This window comes from Sebastes umbrosus, chromosome 21 (genome assembly GCF_015220745.1).
Source record: "Sebastes umbrosus isolate fSebUmb1 chromosome 21, fSebUmb1.pri, whole genome shotgun sequence".
Lineage (NCBI taxonomy): Eukaryota > Metazoa > Chordata > Actinopteri > Perciformes > Sebastidae > Sebastes > Sebastes umbrosus.
Genome location: NC_051289.1, coordinates 20,966,609 through 20,986,416, shown reverse-complemented (window position 1 = coordinate 20,986,416; position 19,808 = coordinate 20,966,609). Strand labels below are relative to the sequence as shown.

At 41.5% G+C, this 19,808-nt stretch overlaps 1 protein-coding gene across 12 annotated transcripts in view; it reads left to right on the top strand.

Annotated features, from left to right (window-relative positions):
- Positions 1–19,808, top strand: part of ntng1a (netrin g1a) — a 128,559-nt gene that overhangs the window by 91,174 nt on the left and 17,577 nt on the right. For 7 of the 12 annotated variants that reach the window (XM_037756735.1, XM_037756737.1, XM_037756734.1 and 4 more), the window contains exons 5-6: positions 14,606–14,632; positions 19,375–19,419. The exons of 1 other annotated variant lie outside the window; for it this stretch is intronic. In XM_037756735.1, the coding sequence (XP_037612663.1) occupies positions 14,606–14,632; positions 19,375–19,419 (72 nt within the window). The remainder of the gene's footprint in view (positions 1–14,605; positions 14,633–19,374; positions 19,420–19,808) is intronic. 4 more of the 12 variants (XM_037756738.1, XM_037756732.1, XM_037756742.1 and 1 more) reach the window with 1 other exon arrangement.

Here is a 19,808-nt window from a genome sequence, read left to right as displayed (position 1 = left end):
AGCAAAAAATCTGATTTGGAAACAATTCAAAATGGTGGAAAGCCCATCTATTAACAAATGGGCGTGGCTTATATCGATCGATTCGTCTGGATAAAACCCCCAGGAAGAGCTCCAGGCTTTGAAGCACATTTTTCGTACTGGCCAAACAGCAGTACTACAACTTCCATGTCCGTCACGTGATGCCATTGGGCCCAAAAAACTTTTTCCCATACACTTATTGGGAAGCACACGTCCCTAAATCAGCGGGTATTTTTTTGAGGTACATCAACTTCCCAGTTCAACCACTTGAATAGCCCTTATTTAAATCATTAGGTCCTAAAAGTTGTAAAATGCACTAATAGCTGAATCCAGAGTTATTTCCCTTCCTCCGTTTATGTGAATGAGACCTGAAGCGAGGGCTGGGAGGCGGGGTTAAATGAAACGCTACTACGTCTGCTCTATGGGCCCAATGGATGCGGAAGATCGCCGGATGATCTGGGTATTTTATCACTCGACAGTCGAGCGATTTTTGCTTCATGCGCCACTGAGCAACTCTCATAGGAATGAACGGGAGTCCGCCTCCAACGCTTTATCCGCTTCTCTTAATACGTCCATGGTCTGGACTCAGAATACAGGAAAATTAGCAGTTTCTGAGAGTTAAAGTTCATAAGTTAAAGACCAAAACATCAACAGATTCATTGTTATAGCGCCACCATCTGGCCAAATTGCACCACATTTGACACTGCACTCCCTTGGGTCCCCAGCAATACCCCCGCCAAGTGTGAAGTAGATCGGATGAGCAGTACTCGGATTATGTAAAGGACATACAGATAGACAGACATATAGATTCCTCGCTTTATAGTTAGATGGGTCACATGACACAGCAGGTATTGGTATAGGTCTTACAAGCGTCAGACAAAATAATGAAGATTTCTCATGAAATGTTTTAATCAAAATAACAAAAGGCATCCATCACAGACGGGTGATAAAAGTTGAATCCCAATTAGCAGCATCCTGTACGCCATCTACGAGACTTCTGACAATCACCACGTTAATAGTGAGACATTGAGTTGTGAGGTTTCAAAGCAACCTGAAGCAATTAACAATGTTTTAATGAGATAAAAGGTTGAGAAGCGAAGACACTGGGAAGACTTTTTTTACTCCCGTGGAAACAAATGTGTCTAAGATGTAAATGCAGTCTAGTCGTGTATACAGTATATACTATGTTCTTCTCTGTTCTGTAGCCCCATGTTGTGATTTAGCCTTGTGAAACAGGGATATTTTGATGTGAAAATTGTCTCAAGAGTAGCTGAAATACAATGTCATGTCAAATTATGCTAAATATGGGCATTGGCAAAGAGAGCAGTGTTGGCAGGTCATACTGTAAGTCACTAATAGGGAAACAACTCACTTACAACAACAGCAGAGTCACTAAATATATCAAAACTATACACAGAATCATTCAAACGTGCACTGAAGCAGTCAAACATGAGGGAAATCCCCGCTCCATATCGGCAACTTAATATGCAGAAAAACTGCTAATTTATTAGTAGTGAATGTTGCAGTGTACAGTTGGTGCAATGCACGTATTGCATCTGTAAGACACCGAGTCCTCCTACCTGACCTCCACGTCAACACAAATGTAAGAAAAGGCTGCCCAGCAGCAGCAGCAGCAGCAGCAGCAGCTGCCCTGTGTCTGACTTCACTCTTCGTTACCGTCTTCCTATCCTTTACAAAACACCCACGACATCAAGTCAGCGCTTTGACTGAAAAGACCATGCACGCTCTCTCCTCGGTATGTACAAACTGAGTGTGAAGGCTCAGGGTTTAAGTTCACTTTAAGTTACAAGGTTTTTTAACTGTATTTAAAGGAAAGAAGAAATAAGCATTGATTTGACTTTTGGCTCAACTTTAATAACTGAGAACAGTGTTTTAAGAGGTATAATAAACAAAGTAATGATTATATATGAATACATTTGAATATGAATAATTTGTAGTTTTAGTGATTTCCCCCTATTCTCCTGACTCAATCTTCTGTATTACAATCCTGAACGTTTGTGGTGGAACTAACTCAAATTTAGTTTGAATAACAACCAACATGCATGTAAACTGTGATGGACAGTGTGGTGCAAACGATATGGTGCACTTTTGTCCCAATTTTTAATTATTGTTTTCCGTTGTTGTTTTTTGGAATGCCAGCTATAAGGTGGAACAGTAAAATAAGAGATCATTCAAATGATCTTAAGTCTTCATTTCTTTTAAGGAAAATACTGTGCTTAGTTGTGCTGTTTTTTTTGTTCATATTTTCATCTACAAATTTCTTGGTATTTCAGAAATGTAGGTGGATGACTCAGCCAGTGCATGACTTTTAGATAAAAGTGGCTGAGTCATGACTTAGAAACACAAACACATTAGCAGAAGGCTTCCCCATGTTGCCCAATTTCTGGCTTCCACTCTTGACTCCAAGGTCTTTTCATGGAAGAATGGCATCGACAAACAGGATGTTATAAATAACAGTGCAGCAGGTTTCCAATCGTCATCATTGGGAACACTCTAATCCGTAATAAACCTAAAATAAACACACTTCACTACATCAATGTGCAGCTATAGTGGCCGATTACCATGCTTCCATGTATGATCCATTCATTCAGCAGACCGCATCATTATTAGGATGAAGTGCTTGTTGATGTAGGGACACAAGCATTGCTTTACACTGATACACTAACTGTATTAGGGTTAATAAATAATGTTCTCCAGCTGCAGCTGCAGTGCTAATGTAGGATAGAACCGGTTATTTATTCCTGCTTGAGCTGAAGAAAGTAGGCCGTCTTTACATTAGCCTTTGTGTCTAATGTTTTGTGTCGACATCACATCATATGATGATTTGTTATTGTCTTCTTCTTGAGCTTAGGTTGTGTTCATGCAGGCCTATTAAACCCAATGAGACAGCGGGCCTCATGCAAGAACCACACGTATGAACAGATTTGTTCTTAAGTGGTACATGCGGGTCATAAACCTGTATTAGTAATTGTTTTAGGTCCAATAATATGATTACTGACACTGCTGAATATGTTCCATTTGTGTCTGCTGATTTCTGATTTGAAGCTCTGCAGTGTGAATTCATTCTTTGTACTTGTACTTTTGTACTTTTTTTTTGTGAATGAAACTCTTATGTGTTATCAGAGGGGCAGTTATGCTAACGATCTGAGCACCCACTCATGAACAGTTGGCTTTAGTCAAGTTGAAACGAGCAATTCAACTTTTATACAGTTAAGAGAGAGTGCTAAATCTGACTCATCCTGTGTATGAGCAAACTTCATGGAAAAAAAGGAAGATTTAAGATAAAAAAAATCTAAGAATGTTCTTGCATGAGGCCGTTCCTTTGTGATATTAAGCTATACAGATAAACTTGCCTTGACTAGAGGAAGCCATGCAACTTTTGGCATATATTATAATTTCCATTCCTCCTTTTACTAAAGATTTTCTCTCCAATACATACCCAAACTCTTGCTGTTTATTATTTATTTGGATCCCCAACAGAAAAAGCAACAGCTGCTCTTCCTGGGGTGTACGAACAAAACAAGGACACAGTGTCACACAGTACTCCCTACACACAGTAGTTTAGTGGCACTGGAGTGAGGAGCTGAGCTATAATCCAGGTCCTCATGTGTAGACGTTTTCAATGACTTAATGGCCACCGGGGGGGCAGATAAACTGTTAGTGAATGAATGGATGATGGACCTGTGAGTAGATATAGCATTCACATTTCGCATAATAGCAGTCAACATCATCCCATTCTTGTTATCCTCTCCAGTTTGTCTGCCATACATCAGCTAAAACAGACACTCTGGTCTCATTCCCAGCTCGTCAAATACTGACGCTGTGTCACGCCCCTCTGTGTCTGGATGGATGGGTCAAACAGACGCAGGACTTTCACTCAGGAGACTGTTGTTTGTGTCCTGTGTGAAACCAAAAGACAACTTTGTCTTATTTTTAAGTTACGTACGTAACATACTTAACTTCTGTCATATACGTAATGCATTTAACTTCCGTCACGTACGTCACTTTCTTAACTTCCGTCATGTACGCAACACACTTAACTACCATCATGTATGTAACACACTTAACTTCCGTCACATATGTAACATAATTAATTTCCGTCACGTACGTCACACACTTAACTTCAATCACATACGTCATACACTTAAGTTCTGTAACGTACGTAACACACTTAACTTCCGTCATGTACGTAACACACTTAACTTCTGTCACATATGAAACATACTGTACTTAACTTCTGTAACGTATGTAACACACTTAACTTCCTTCACATATGTAACACACTTAACTTCTGTCACATACCTAACACACTTAACTTCCATGACATATGTAACACACTTAACTTCCGTCACATACGTAACATAATTAATTTCCGTCACGTACGTCACACACTTAACTTCAATCACATACGTCATACACTTAAGTTCTGTAACGTACGTAACACACTTAACTTCTGTCACATACCTAACACACGTAACTTCCATGACATATGTAACACACTTAACTTCAATCACATACGTCATACACTTAAGTTCTGTAACGTACGTAACACACTTAACTTCCTTCACATATGTAACACACTTAACTTCTGTCACATACCTAACACACTTAACTTCCATGACATATGTAACACACTTAACTTCTGTCACATACCTAATTTAACTTCTGGAACGTACGTAACACACTTAACTTATGTACGTAACTTAAGTTATGTAACAAACTTTTTTTGACCCAAACCATGATCTTTTCCTAAACCTAAGTGATGCTCCTGACCAAGCGTCCATATGTGAAGAGTTGGTTAATGAGGCAGGGTTGCAGCAGCAGCAGCAGGGAGAAGAGGAGCAGTGCTATAAGTTTGAGTGTGCCAGCATTCATTTGAAAGCCCAAGTTTTATCCCGCCCTGTGCCCTTATTGCATCCGCTGTGATTTCTGCCTTCCTCTGCGGTGCTCGAGGACTCTCGGCCACAGGCTGATGACTTATTCTCCCTCCCGGAGGATCTGTGTTATGAGACTTAGGGAGGGTTAGTGAAATGGCCATTCCCAGAGCCCAGATTGACAGCACATTATTAAAGAAAGGTGACACACACACACACACAGGTGCTCATCCAGACCTCCACTCCTCAAAGCATTCACACACACACATTCATAACTACTACACAAGGACACACACATTCCCTTTGCCCTGCAAGTGATGAAAAACAGTCTTAGTATAAAGTGCATTATTATACTTTGTCTTGGAGGGGAAGAAATCCATAATGTAATAACGCAGTGAAAAATCTATAGGAATGCAAGCCTATCCCTCCTGAATAGAAAAAAAATGCACAAGGCTGACAGAAAAATGCACCTTGTGCTGTTTTGTAATTTTCAAGTCCATTCAACTCCAATTCCAAAAGTCTCCTTCCCTCTCAATGTTTTCCCCCAAACCCAGTGAGCATATGGCAGCTCTTCGGAGACAAATTTGTCAAAGATGAAAATTTAATTAAGATTTAATTTCTTTTTACTATGCCCATCAAGACGTCTGATGCGATAAGGAGATCGATGAATCATCATCCGGAGGGGGTGTGGAGTCAGGGAGGCCGATATTTCGTCTTACAATGGCACGAAGAAGAAGAAGAGGATTTAAAAAGTGATGAAGAGAGAAAAGATGGTGGAGATAGAAGGAGGGGAAGTGGGCATCACTCTCTGTCACAGCTAACTCAGCCTTCTGGGGTGGCTCTGTCTCTCTCGCTTTCCCTCTCTCCATCTATGTCTCTCGCCCACCCCCCACCCCACCCGTCTCTCACTTCTCGCTTTCTCCCTCTGTGGAGACAGAAGGAGAGGGATCAGTTTGAGAATTAACCATGGCAGTTCATTTCACTGTAGGGCTGAGGATACTGAGGGAGATAGAAGCCGACGGTGGAGGGGGGGCAGTAACGGGTGGCCTTTGAAAAGTTGATTTCAAGTAGTAAAAATGTATCCTGAATGTTACATTGAAGGGAAAATCCTTAAATGCACTTTAAACTGATAACTGGATTTGGAGAATTGTACGTTTTTTTCCCTGCATGCAGTATGTAGTATGTTGAAAGAAGAGATTAACTTAGCTTAGCTTAGCTTAAGTGTTGGATGTCTGTAGGATCAGCAGCAACTCTGCTTAAAGTTAAGGTTTCAAGTAGCTTCAATCCAAACAAGTACAGCCATGTGCACACACGCAGACTCACATACAGAATGTGTACATACACTAATGGCCACTGAACAGAACAGATACTGGAAAGCAGTGACAGGCACGTAGCTAATATGCTGCAATCCTCTAAATTGAAACACGTTAATGATAGGAAATGCATCTGGATTTGCATAAAAGTTGTATTAACGGTCACATCAACCGATCAGTTCTTTCTAACTAATTTTATTGAAATATGTTATGTAGTTATTAGATAACAAATGGGACTTTAAAGAGAAGGTCCTTGGTGGAGGATAATAAAGCCGAAGATTATAAAACTGCTTTTGGAATACTTAAACATTTTGGAAAATACATATTTGTTTTCTTGCCTCGATACCACCACACTGTCTGTACGCTTAATATTAAGCTACAACAAGGTGACGGCTATGTTTCATTTATCACAAAGACTGGAAATAGGGGATAATAGATAACCTGGACCTATCCAAAGGTAAAAAGAAATGCCTACCAGTACCTCTAAAGTTCACTAATTAACACGTTGTTTCTCATTTGTGTTAAAAGGACAAGTTATGTTATCTTAAGGGAGATTATTTGCTGTTCTATTTCATGGCTGGGAGCAGTGACTTCCTGGAGACTAAAGGTCCCAGACACACCAAACCCACATCAGAGAACTAGCGGCAACGAAAGGCCAGATGTTGAGCTGCCTCACGTCACCTGTATCTTGGCCAAAAAGTTTAGTTCGAACACACTGCAAAGACTACGGCCAATAGCCAACTACCACGTACGTTCTGCGCCTGCATGAGAGGAAATAACTCTCCTTATAATATAATGTTGTGCGTCAACATGCTGAATCTGCCAAGAAGCCTCCGATGCGGGCAGACTATTGCCAACGGGGCAGGATACACCGCAAAAACTAGGCTGACAGATGCTCACCGGTGGCCCGAAATTGGCCGACCGCTGACCGTCTCCTGGATGTTGCTTAATATCTAGCATACAGAGATAGGGCTGGGCAATATGATGATATATATCGTCAAAACAATATAAGAATGTCTAGCGTATATATTTTTCTATATCGTTTCTATCGTGATATAGGCTAGGCCTATATTTAATCGTTTTTTTCTCTATAATTCCACTTAAAACTAATGTTCATTTTGTACTCAAGTTCTTAAAATGAGAAAATACTTTCCATTTGTTAAGACTTTAATTCACACAGGAGTAGGCTATATGAAATTATATATTATTATTGAGATATAAAATGGCCTATATCGTGATTGAAGATTTTGGCCCTAAAGAAATGTGTGCTTGGCAACAAAACAAATACATTTTCCAAAATGTAAAAAATTCCCCCAAAAGACGTGAGGTGCTGTTTCACATCTGGAATCATCAGAAGGCTAATCCAGAAACAGGTTGGCTTCATAGTTCCAAACCATAGCGTTGCTGATTTCTAATGAAAATGTTAATTTGAAAAATGCACAGAAACATATACATTATTCATCAAGAATTTTCAAATCCCTCTGCAGATGACCAACTTTATACTTATTCATCCAATTAAAGATGCATGCTGACCTCACCTAGGGTAAAGGTTTATATATATGCGGAAAAAAATTGTCACCAGTGAAAGACAAGCTGAGACTGTTGGAAAGGACAAGCTGCTGAAGGTTGTGACTCGTCTCTACTTGGTGACATAAGCTGTTATAGTTCTAAGTTATGTAAGAGGAGGGCGACCTTGCTGCATGGTGACAGCCCTGTAAATGTTCAAGAGTTGAGTTGGATGTCGACTATACTAAAAGATCCCACCAATCACCAGCAGCTATTAACGTTTTCTGATGATCACACACAAATTGAGTGTTTTTATGCATTATTTCAGAAACTTTTTAGAGATTAAGTCTTCATTTGTTCCGTCTGCAGCTCGATAGCATGAATAGATATCCTTGTCAGGACAGGATTAGGAGACACTTGTTCAGATTTAGCCGAAGCCAGCCTCGGAGTTTACGGATCTCCTTTGATCAAAGCAGTGAAAGGCGTGGACATGCAGTGGATTTCACTGTAATGATTCATCCCCCTGCCCTGGAGAGAAGATCCACATTAGCCCTCCACCATCTGACTGAAAACCCTGCAGCTCTAAGTCCCGCATGAAAATGAAAAGAAACGCCGTAATATCTCGATTTGACAGTCACAATAACAAATATTTTTTATGACGTACTGTACACATTTTTCTACCGTTGTTCTCTAATTAGTGTAGTTAAAGCTACCAGATGCTACAGCCTTATTATCAGTCCTCTAAGTCCAACTGGGAGGTGCTGATCATGGAAATGTGACCAAACACGCACACACACACACTAATTTGCGCAGACATATATACACACATTTAGACTTTCCTGATTCATCTTCCTTCTTGTGCATATAGGAAGTAGCTTTCTATACATATTTCAATGACAAAATCCAACAGGAGCTGAATTCCCCTGTGGAATAAATCTCATTCTTTTGTGAGTGAAGACAAACAACCATGACTGCATATGGGTCTCCCAGATGTGATATGGGACTGAAAATTGTGTGGTTTGCACAAGCATAGCAAACTGCATTCAAGAATGAGTTTTTTAAATATTTAGTATAGGCATTAAAGTGGTTTAAAGAGCCCTGGGTCGCACATTACTAACTAATGCATTAGTGTAATCAGAGTACTTTACTAATGAAGCACTCATGTAGTCACATGTAACAATACATGGGTTCCGGGTAGAATTTCAACAAAATGAATGTTTGATTTTGATCTTTTTTACTATTTTCTTAATAAAAAATAAAGTATTCATTGTAATTTGAGTGCCATTGCTCTTTAAATCTAAATGCAGACAGACTGCTCTGTGTTTTTTCATCAGGCTCACAGCTCTACTGTGTATTCATTTAGCGCCACGCGTGTATGCATCCACACACATAAACACGTTAGCTGCGCACACACAGCTTCACTTCCATCCTCTGCCTCTCTCGCACACGCAACACCCACTCATTTATGCCTTTATTCCTTTTGCCACAGCTATTTGAATTTCCATTTTACCCCCGTCCACTTTCTTTTTTCTCTGTAAAACTCATCGCCTGTTGTTTTTGCATCCCCTCGTTCTTTTTGCCCTTTCTTCCCCACCACCACCTTCTTCTTCTTCTTCTTCTTCTTCTGCCTCCGCCTGTTCTCGCTCCATCTCTTGGTGTTGTTTCATGCTCGCGTTTTCTCTCTCTCTCTCCCCCACAACACCCCCAACCACCCCAGAGACCGAGCTTGTTTACTCTGTCTTTTCCACATCTCGGCTCTGTGCAGCTGTGACGGTAATCTTTCTTTCAAATATTTGTTTCTTCCATCTCCAGATTTTTTTATTTTTTTTTTATATTCCTTCCCCCATAGCTACCACCTCCGACGTACACCTCATTCCTTCCCTGAAATCTTAAACTGTTCTTCTTCCAACTTGGCTCCTGGGCACTTTAAGACTTGCCACCTTCAATTCCGATCTACACATTGAGAGGGAGCGAGCGAGCCGGGCGATCCGGCCGAGGCAAGTCGTAATTTTGCTCCTGAGGAATTCAATCAGGTTGCATGCCCGGCGCTTGTGTTTTGGCAGGCTTTCCGCTGCTAACCAGTTAGCAATGCCTGTCGCCATCACTGGGTTCTATACAGCCAAACAGATGATGATGGATTGCTATAAAATGATGGCAGCCAGGGAAAGTAATTACCAACTTTGCCTGCGGTGGAAATTCAGCAGATAAGCCCCTTTCCAGAGTAGTCCAGGTAGCGCCAAGGCAAACAGGTGAAGCACATCGAAGGTCAAAGCGGAATGGATACTGACAGAAACAATGTAATGACTCACACACACACACACACGCCAACAAATAAATGTGCTCTTGACAGTAGAATCTTGTACATGCAAGGTTGAATAAATGACAGATTAGCTTGTTCACCAAAGAAATAGGATGTACGCCAAAGATTTAGAGCCCATAGACCCATGGGAGAACATTTTATTATTGGTTTCTGATAATCCATTAGCAAGGTTACGGTGATGGGCTTGGATGGGTGACAACATAACTGGAACTGAACCAGTGAAGGATGAACATCAAGCACTGGGACTCTCTGATGTGAGGCTTATTGTAAATCAGTTGAAGCCCCACATGACTCAGACTCTCTACTGTCTTTTTAATGCCCACATTTGTGTGTGTGTTGCATGTGCCGAACCCACATGCGCGCAGATCGTGTTCAGTGAATCGCACACCCCGCGGAGATCATGTTCACCGCCCAGTGGCTCGCGACCGTGGATCCCTGCACAACTCATAAAAATCAATGGAGCACACCGTCAACATAAGCAGCTCCTAATGCTCTTCCTGTGCGATAGGACAAAATTAGATTGGTCTGTAATGGCGGGGGCCGGGCAGGTGAAGGGGATTGGAAATGACTGTGATTGAAAATTAATCGAATGACCCGACATGGGATCCTGGACATCTGCTCGAACCCCACAGGTTGTTCATAAAGCGGCGAATAATTGCACCGACAGGCCACTGGTGTTCCAAATCATGACCTGGAAGAAAAGGTTATTTGGCCCTGAACTAGACCAATTGGCAAAGGGGTTATTTGTCAAATGAGTAGTCAATTAGACTTTGTAACATCACTTTTCTTACAGATGGGTTCAACACTTCCTGTCTCTGACATTTAGCTGAAAGCAAACAGCAGTTATTTACAGTCGGTACAGAGCAACACAGTGTACTTTCTCTTAATAAACACCGTTATGAAGTATTTTCTCAGCTCAAACGGTGAATTTGCAGTCTGGTGATGCACACTAATGGAAGTCACCTCTCTCTCTCTCTCTCTTTTTCTCTCTGGTTTTATATTTATATCCCTCTCCATTTAATGTGGGTCCCTTGCTAATCTGCCAGACTAGATGTAGATAGCGCCTGTGTATTATTGCACTGTCAGCTACTTAACCGGGCCCTTTTTAGCACTGCGCTACTGTTTTTTTCCTCTTTTTTTTTCACAGTTCAGTTAAAGAGCTCAAACACTTGCATTCTCACATTTCTGACTTTGTGAGAAACCGGAGGGACCTTGTATACTGCAGTGCATGCATACATAGAGTTTGCAGTAGCCTGCATGTGTTAATAGATGATACAGATGTCAATATCTGATATAATAATGCAAACTCATTTGTTACATATTTTACTGTAGAAATTGCATATTATTCAATTCAATTCAAATTTATATAGTGTCAAATCATAACAGACTTCATGATTTGATATTACATATATACATATACATAATTAACTGTTTGCTAAGCCATGCCCCCCCCCCCCCCCTAGTTACTTTTTAACTGCTTAGCTTAGGCTACTTGTTCATAACAGTGCGTTTTCACTTTTTAAAGTTACTAGAAAACAGGCTTTTAGAATGAAGAGAGAGAAGTAATGCTTGGTTAGGCTACTGACAACATTTGCAGCTTCTAAGCCTTACGTTATATATCTGATAAACAAACTGTTAAATCCATTCACAGCACTTGGTTTTGTGTTTCTGGTTTTAGAAATGCTTCAAGAAAGACACAACCGCTTGGACAACCCTGTCTCCTACAAAATTGCATTCCCATACAACTAAAGTGCATTCTCTATCACGTTTCGAGTAATTGAAGAAAAGTATTTTCTCCTTGATTACGGTCGCAGTTTTAAACAGTTTTAAACAGTTTTAAATACGTGGTTAACCTGAATTCAAACAAAACAAAAACACAACAAAAGTTAAAAAAAACATCATGGTTTGGCTTAAAATGACTATTTTTATCAGCTACGGACATAAATTAAAATAAGTGAACGTTGACTTGGTTTCACACGGGACATGAACAGCGGTCACCTGGGTGTGTTTGTTTGTCCCACCCCCTCACCCGACCTCCTTCCTCCTCGGACTTCCGCGGATTATCAGACCTACAAACATGATTGAACATGATGATGATTGTGAATTGCATATTACATAGATATATATTTTACAGTGAAATGTATAGCGTATATATGAATAGCTGTATACAATGGGCACTTTACTTGCATCTAAATTCATTTAAAGTATAAATTTAACTTGATTACAGAAACAGGCATGAATGTGGTTACTTCCTAATTAGCAGTATTAGTAGAAATACTAACCAGATAAAGCTTCTAATAGACCCGCCTGTCCACCAGAGGATAGCGTGTCAGTGTTACCTCACATGGATATTACTTGTGTGTATTAACGTGCAGTACCGGCAGGGAGCAACAAAGCCACTTCCTTAGGTTTAGGAAACAAAACGTTAGGTTTAAGAAAAAGTCATGGTTGGCCTTAAAATAAGTACGTAACATAATAAACGTATAATACGTACGTAACAAACTTCACCAACATAACTTAAACACCGGTCTGGAACACAGGTCTCCTGGTTGAAAGTCCTGTGTTTGTTCCCCTTTTTATTCTACCCCATTACATAACAGTCAGTACATGGCGTGAAAATGACACGCCTAAGGCAAGAACGTCGTTCTTATTGCACGCTTTTGCCTATTATCGTGTCATTCACACGCCTTTTTGTGCGACCTGGCTGTAAATACATATATTAATATTTATATTATCTTGTTTTTTCGACACCTTTTTCAGAGTTGGTTCAGCTAACTCATTCCAGCTAATATTGGTATTATATATTGGTGTTGTCCTTCACATCCCTTAATAATCAAACACTATGTCATGTTAAATTGAGGTAGAATGATATTTACTTTCCAGTTTTCACTGTTCCGTTGTATCAATATTGTGACACTCCAATGCTGCCAAATCAAACTGTACTTGGGGAATATGGTGATTGTGATTGTCCTTGCCCTTGTCCTTCCTGTCTCCTGGTTAACATCTGCCCACCCCCTTGAGGTTTGACATCCATTACGCTCCTCCTCCATATGTCAGCGTAGCCTCCTGCACTTCACAGCTCTCAGACATGTCACAGATTTGGCTCCTAAATACAGCTTGCAGGCAGAGATCAGAGGAGGAGTGATTGAATGACAGGAGTTTGATCAAAGTCCACGTACGCAAACACACACTCAGGAAATCCTCATGTTCCCCCCTGAGTACTTGGAGATATTTTGTGACGGCTCCATTAGATGAAAGGCCCCACCAAAAAACCCTGCACAGATTCCTCCTTGCCTCCTCGGCTTCCTCAGCCGAAGGTGCGCTGGTGAGCGGATGACGGGGAGAGAGACGGGAGCGAGAGAGGAAGAAAGCAGCCTTTTCATTTAATTTCTTCCTCTCTGGTTTACGTGGGCGCATTCCTCCTATTGCCCAGCATGCTTCCCCTTCCCGTGGCGAGGGGGTTGTTTGTTTTTGTGGGCAGGCTGCCTTATTGAGGGCAGGGGGTAGAGCGAACAGGAGGGAGGGCCTCCGTTCAAACAGATGATTAGAAAAAGTGGAGCTGGCGTCGACGTCCTGAAAGCAAATTCGTCTGAAAACGAATGGCGACCAAAAATACACCGCCGGTGTGCTCACGTTCCTTTGAAGCATACAGATGCAAACAGAGAGAAATGGCTTTCTGACGCCCGCCTGCGCTTCACGGCGTCTGACGCCGCCACCGCCGCCGTCCTAATTAATTCCCAAACCAAGACATCGGTGGTTGGATCAGATGGAGGAATGATCGGCGTAAGAAGCCAATGGACGTCTCAATCTCCTCAGATCTGCAGCCAGCCAGCGTCCTGGTGTGGGAGAGATCTGGTCACCATGGGGATGAGACAGACTATATTATCTGCTCAGTGGCTGTCTGGCACAAGGGATTGCATGATGGAAGGAAGGACAGGCAGGCAGCAGGATGAGACATGTCCTCCTATGGCATCAGAGGCAGAGTTTGCCATCTATGATGTCATTTGATATGTTATGTGTGTAATTGTGTTTCTGCGGTCATGTCTCGCGTCTTCGTCGACACATGTTTTAAAGGCCGATGTGCCGGGAAGTGTCTTAAAGCGGTATGCAACTTCAAAATAACTCAAATATTAGTTTGTCTGTGAGCCTGTGGTGTTGGCTGAAATTGGTTTTTCAGTGACGTTGGGGCATTCTCAGGCGTGTACCTTTTGCTGTGGGAGAGGGCAGCAATGACCTTTTCTGGCAACAACAGGGACATCAAAGCAGAAATAATGGAGGAAACCAGGAGAAACCAAAGAAGCGTGAAGCTAAACGTGCAGCAGACAACACTTTCCAGTCACGGCGAAGGCTAGCATTGCTTTAGATGCCAGACTGTGTGTCATTCCAAGTGTATACAGCTCATCAAGATGAACGGCGAGTATTGGGTTGAGACCTCAATCAACAGCGAGGGAGGATGGCGGGACTAACAATACCGTCTCAAGGAGAAATGTTGCAGTTGTTGCCTAAAAGCCAATTTTATACCCTAATTTCAGTTTTCTCTTTCTCTCTTGCAGGTATTCCTAATAACATTGGTCCAGTTAGTAAGTACACGTTACAAAGGAACTATATGAATGCTTGATGCTTTGCTTTGCCTATTGTGCCACCCTTACAACCACCACACAACCCTCAACTTGCTGCCAAGTGTTCATTTCTGATTCCAATCTTCCCCATGAAGGATCACCCAACAACTGTTGACTAGCCTTGTTTTTTTTGGGAAGACAGGAAAGCAATAGCTGGGGGCTATACTGTCATGATGTGGGCATATTAATTTACTTTATCCAGACTCAACTCAACCAGATAACACTTGCCTGGCTCTGCATGCAGAATGTCATTTTTATTTTTTTTTTCCTTCTCTCCCATGCATTATAAATAAATGGCATCTAGACTTTATTAAAGTGCCAAGACCTCTCTGGCAGTATAATGTCACAGGAGGTCATTTTAATATGAGCCGCAAGCGCCTCGGCTGGTATTATCTTCGTCAACCAGTAGCCCCTTAGGAGGGGGAGGAAGACGAGAGGTGCCATGTCTCAAGTTACCGCTGCCTGGAAGGCTGTGTGATGCAGCAACCATAGGATTGTATTGAACAAGTCAAAGTGCATTCACAGCCTGGCTCAATTCTCTTTATCTTTTTCCTCATTGCTCTGTTCTTAGTGAGTATCCTCTGTTCCCAGAGTAGTAGATTGATTAGCAAACTGCCCCCTCCCCATCTGATCCTGGACCCACATAGACTGAAGGTTAAAGAGACATGCAAGTTTTTGATGAATTGGCCCCAATGATCAACTTACCTGTTAAATGATGATGAAGACACAATGACACAAGTCATCTCTACTGTAGCTGCAATATTGTTGGCTCTGATGCTCCATGCTAACACTTTAGCATACACTGGAATGAGATATGAAGTATATTATGTTCATTAAAAGTAAGACAATTGACCTTCAGTAGTGAGACGTTGTTAGTGGCTTTCATGAAATTGTCTGTAGATTTAGCGACCCTGTCTCCTACAAAATTACGTTCCCTTACAACTAAACTGCGTTCTCAACTACGTTTCGAACATATTTTCTCCTGCATTATGGTTGCAGTTTTAAACAGTTTTAAACACGTGGTTAACATTGTAAACAAAACAAAAAACACAACAACCCTACTTAGTTAGGTTTCGGCAACAAAACTACAGGATTAGGTTTAGTAAAAAAAACCATCATGGTTTGGCTAAATGACTACGCACGTGAACGTAGCGTTCTTTCTCACTTGTTATACTCATTATTATTCCACATAACTTTCTTTAACAGTCACACGATATACTACATCACACTGTTCGTTTTACTACATATCTTGCTGCAGCCGTCCACGGCGCGGGTCCGCGAACCATCATTACAAACCAGTGCGCAGCCTCCGGGTCTGAAAAGTGAAGCCAATGCTGAAGTGCCTTAAACTTGCATTCTTTCTAATAGCCAGCAGGGGGCAACTCCTCTGGTTGCAAAAAGAAGTCTGATTGAAAATGAGCCTACTTCTCACTTGATTTATTACCTCAGCAAACATTGTAAACATGAGTTTATGGTCTCAATCCCTAGTTTAAAGTCTTCTTCAATGCAGCATGATGTTCATTTAGTACATTATGGTCCCATTTAGAGTCAAATAGACCATAAAGCAGGGGATGCTTTAGGGCGTGGGTACCTTGTGATTGACAGGCCACTACCACAGCGTTATCCAGTCTGGGAGTTGTCCGCGTTTTCGTTGTAGAACTTTAACCCTTTCACAGTGTGTTTTCAGTTCATGAAAGTCAATTATAACATTTTGGTCAGCGTTCGGTTATACTTAGCTCCACCCTCTCTTTTCACTTCTGGTAGCAAAAAACAAAGATGGCGACGGCCAAAATGCCAACTTAAGGCTTCAAAACGGCAATCCACAAACCAATAGGTGACGTCGCGATGACTACGACCACTTCTTATATACAGTCGATGTTATAAACTTATTTCTGATGTGTCAAAGACAAACGTAATCCATTTCCTTCCAAACGTAATTGAGAATGCAGTTAAGTTGTATGGTAACGTAATTTCAGGAGACAGATTAGATATATGTGTAAAAAAGAAGATACAAGTTCAACTTAATTACCACTTAGCTTAAAGGAATAGTCAGTTCAACATTCTCAAAATGTTGAACTATTTTAAAGCTCTGTTATCAGTGCTCATTTTCAGATTTTCAATATAATATTAGTGGCTTACTTCCAATCAATATCTATTTAAGTGTTATCAAGCCAAGTTCTACACACCAAGGGACACATGGACGACACATGCACACTTGTTTTCATCATTTAAGGGCTAAGATGATCGCTGGGCAAGTTTCCCAAAACGTGCTGTGTGAGACACAGATTATTCCCAGGTGGTTTTTAATCAGGCTTTAGAGCGGAAGTGAACACTGGTTGTAAAGTCTGATGCTATGTCATGAGTCAGAAATGGACATGTGGCCAAGAAGACCAAACACCCTCCCCCCTCCCAATCTTCTACAGCTTACCTCCCTCACCACCTCCAGAAATGAGCTTCCCCTCCATGCATGGCCTGACGAGAGCTCAGTGTGTGTGTGCATGCTCCTCATACATGCTGTATACACATGCATACATATTCACGTCAGTCCTCTCCGTCCCATCCAAACGCCAGGCCGGACCACATCCAAAGGCTGACCTCAAATCCTTCACGGGGAGAGTGTGCATGCCGATAAGTGTGCGTGTGCGTGTGCGTGTGCGCGTGCGCGTGCGTGTGTGTGAGCGTGTGTTTTGGGGGAGGGGTGGGTTGATGTAGAGAGGACACTCTGACAAACCAAAGTCTTCACTTCTCATCCAGATTGGCCCACAGGGATTTAGAGTTCTCACGAATGGCTGTCTTGTCACAGCAGCAGCCTCCCAAAGAACCGGCACAACACTAAAAACCTAATACACTTAAGAGGAGGATTTTCAGTGCAAACACAAACCAATTTGATGTCTGCGTTATTAATAAAGTAAGGATAGAGTGGACAAAAAAAAAAGGTTAGGAGGTCCTTGAGGTTCTTAAATGGACTGGAAGCAAAGCCGTTGTGGAAAAAGAAAGAAAGCACAGCACTTTTCATGTTGTTGTTTGAAGGTAATTGAATTCCTTATTGACTTTTCTCAATTCTATTTCAAGTTGATTAAGCCGGGCAGAATTGCCTAATGCGCACCATTAAAGTGAAATTAATATTTTAAAAAACAATTCTGGCTCTGCAAGATTGCATTCCATTACGGGTATGGCATTGATTAAAATCCGTCACCACTCATTTACCTGAATATTCTCCGTAACAAAATAATTAATGGAACCCAGATGTGTGTTACATCCAATCAATAGCCGACACAGAATCATTAAAAATGAACTTACTTTACCAATTAGACGTTATGGATCCGGACAGTGCAGTTTGCTCATGCGTGTTTTTAATTTTTTTTCTCCAGATTAGGCATACTTTGTGTCGTCGTCTTAGATTAATTGCTCGCGTCCTCGCGAGTCAGGTTTGTTTTTGAGCAAACAGCTTCACCGCTGAACGCTTAACAGAGGATCTAAATTCAGATAAAGAACAAGGGGACTTGACAATTTACAAGAGATAAGACCTGAGTTTGAGCGGTGATGTTTTGTGCCCTTTTTCTCTTTATTTGCTAATCTGTCATTTTCAAAGAGCCTCTCATGGAGCGACTCGAGTGACTTTAACCCGCCGGAGATGTCGCAGTCGTCACCGATGCCAGAATCCCCCAGCAGGATCCATTGTGAAACATTTTTTGGGGAGATAAAAAAATGAAAGAACAGGATGAGACAGGAGATAGTGCATGATAGTCTTTTGTTCGTGGCGTTTTGAAATCAATGATGTTAAAAGTGATTGTCACGGTGTGTAGACATGCCAAACTCAAAGCTAATGTATTATTTAATTCCAATGCAGTAGTAAAAAAAACGTCTAAAATGTTTTAAAGGATTCGGCCCGAACAGCAGCCGTGTGCTCGACTCACACATAGTTGGGTTAACAGGCGTCTTGCCAAGACACCGCTGGATGTTAATTACCCAAGATTGCATGATTCATGGAGTCAATAGGGAAAGGACAGAAAGATCAAGTGAAGAGATGAAGGGGGCACGACGAGGAAACTTATCCGTATTCCTCCCTTTGCTTGACTCCTCTCCATTTCCAACCGCAGAGTATTTCCCTGACACGGAAATACGGACTTGTATGTAATTATGAGGTTATGCTACCCACAGCAGTCCGTCATTCCAAGTCCCAACACCTGCCATTATTTATTCATTGTTATTCCTCCACCAGAAATACACTGTAATTAGATATTGATTGCATAGTCAATGTGATGAATTAAACAAAATGCCCCCTAACTTCTCCATTTGCTATACATAGTTTAGACCCGCTTGCATAAATCACGACTTAATGAGCTTAAGCTTAAGAGGGTTTTTTATCTTTTTTCTCTTCTTCAGTTTTTTCACTCATCATCGCCATGAACATACACATACACAGCCAAGCCCATGGAAGTCACACGAATTACATACAACGTCTCTCCAATGTCTCTTTAGCGGGTCTTTGGATGCATTTTGCTCGTCCATGTCAGCCCTGCCCCCATTGTATTTGCTGTTTCCCTGATTTTACTGATTCAAGTCATGCTGGACATGTCCATGTCTCCAGTTGTGTGTGTACACTACCACGTAGTCCCCCACCACCCCCCTCTAGAATATCTGTAAAGTGCACCACACAAAGTGCACATGAATAACTCCTGGTTTCTCTCAATTGCACGCAGTTCGGCCGAATGTGTCATCCCTAGGTGTCGCTAACCGAAAAGAAGGTAGGCATCTAAGAATATGCAACAATTATGTTTTTTCACAGATTCATTTGTTTGCATAGAAGCAAAAAAAATAAAAAAAATACTCTTAGAGATAAGTATTTGTGGGTAGTATCTTCCCCCGTTTCCTATCTTGGTTATTTTCCTAACAAACCACAAAAAAAAAAAAGCATCCTCAGCCTGCTTGTCTTGTTCATGATAAAGGGTTTTGGCTCCTTCAGCGGAGGCTTGTGCATTCACGGGGCACTCATGTTGCAACACGTTGCAGCGCCGTACATTATCCTCTCAATGTGTGCACTGTACATTTATACACACACACTCGATTTTAATTAGGTGCGGAGCTTCCAGGGATTCTCGTCCCCATCTTAGCGCATCGGGAAGAAAAGCAGGAC